The sequence below is a fragment of the Stegastes partitus genome, unplaced genomic scaffold (genome assembly GCF_000690725.1).
Source record: "Stegastes partitus isolate 25-593 unplaced genomic scaffold, Stegastes_partitus-1.0.2 Scaffold4459, whole genome shotgun sequence".
NCBI classification, from domain to species: Eukaryota; Metazoa; Chordata; class Actinopteri; family Pomacentridae; genus Stegastes; species Stegastes partitus.
In genome coordinates this window covers 1-1653 of record NW_007582190.1, presented here as the reverse complement: position 1 = coordinate 1653, position 1653 = coordinate 1, and the positions used below count along the sequence as shown (strand labels likewise).

The window sequence follows — 1653 nt, the reverse complement described above, 5'->3', positions numbered from 1 at the left end:
GAGCTGGTCCAACTCCTTGAGCCCTCATATGTTCTGCCAAGCAGAAAGGTACGTGAAACAAACTGATGAATGGGTGTTATACATGTTAACAAAGTATATGCATGTTATGTGATTTCATTCATTAATCTACTCCACTTGTGTTATTAATTTTAGGCTATCAAGACCATGATTAGCCAGAGGTATGAGGAGAAAAAGGAGCAAGTTAAAAAAGAACTGAAGAGTGCAGTTGCAGTCAGCCTAACAGCTGACATGTGGACATCCATGAACATGGAGGCTTACCTGGCTGTGACCTGTCACTATGTCGACAGTGAGAACCATACACTGTGTACATCAATGTTGGGAGTGGAACACTTCCCTCAGCAGCACACTGCTGAAAATATGGCCCAAGTAAAGAAAAACTTAATGCAGGAGTGGGCCATAGCAGAGAAAGTGACATGTCTTGTCACAGATGCGGCTGCAAACATGGTTGCATGTGTCAAAAAGCTCCAAATCAGGCACACGATTTGCATAGCGCATTCTTTAAATTTAACAGTTCGAAAGTCATGTGACCAAATTGAGACACTCACTGATATCCGAAATAAAACAAGGCATATTGCAACATACTTTAGAACCAGTACTACAGCCAAAGAGAAACTGGCACAAGTCCAGCTACAGATGGGAGGACCAGTGAAGAAATTAATGAATGAGGTGTCAACTAGATGGAACAGCACGTATTTAATGCTGGAACGCATGGCGGAACAGAGGGAGTCGGTGTTGGTATCCCTAGCCTCTTTAAAAAGTGATATACCTCAGCTCACTACAAATGATTATAAAATCATAGAGGAGACACTCCGTGTGCTTGCTCCATTTAATCAAGCGACAGTGGAGCTGTCTGAGGAAAAAAGAGTGTCTGGATCAAAAGTAATCCCAATGCTCAAAATGTTGCACCACTCACTGCAACGCAATGCATTAAATGTAACCACGGAAACCGCAATTAATCTTGTGGAAAACCTGAAAAGAAGACTGCTAGAAACTCTGTGCAACCTGGAGTCATTAAGTGTAATGACAATACCAACACTGCTGGACCCTCGGTTCAAGACAATGGCATTCTTAAGTGCGTCAAAAGCCAATGATGCAGTGAAAAGACTAAAATCAGAGTGTGCGGCAGAAATGAGAAACGCTGTACCGACACAAATGGAAGATGCCCAAGCTGGACCTTCAACTCAACCATCTGCTTCCAGTCCAGGTATGTCATGATTCTTAATTGTGTTCATTTGTATTTTAATGTTCATGCAAATCACTCCATGTGAATACAATGAATTAGTAACACAGATGCATTTTATTTTTTCCTCAGATGACAACCTGTGGCACCAGCTGGACATGGAAGTCAAGGAGAGCAAGGCCAATTCAAATGTCACCACCGATGCCATTATCGAGGTACAAAGATACATCTCCGAGGAGAACACACCAAGATCACAGGATCCACTACAATACTGGAAATCGCAAAGACTAAATTACCCTACCTTGTACAAACTTGCAATGACATTTTTATGTACGCCGTCATCATCAGTGCCCTGTGAAAGGGTGTTCTCAAAAGCAGGAGAAATGGTTTGTAAGCGGCGCAATCGCCTTGGCCCAAAGATGTTAACGCAGCTGATGTTTCTAAATAAAAAT

General features: G+C 42.2%; 1 protein-coding gene across 1 annotated transcript; it reads left to right on the top strand.

The window, feature by feature from the left end:
- Window positions 1-6: 6 nt before the first annotated feature.
- Window positions 7-1628, top strand: LOC103376400 (zinc finger BED domain-containing protein 4-like; the record flags this gene model as incomplete). Its single annotated transcript, XM_008306758.1, has 3 exons — window positions 7-48; window positions 154-1225; window positions 1334-1628. Coding segments are annotated over exons 2-3 (1355 nt in total), but the record flags the coding sequence as incomplete, so codon positions are not given.
- Window positions 1629-1653: the final 25 nt, after the last annotated feature.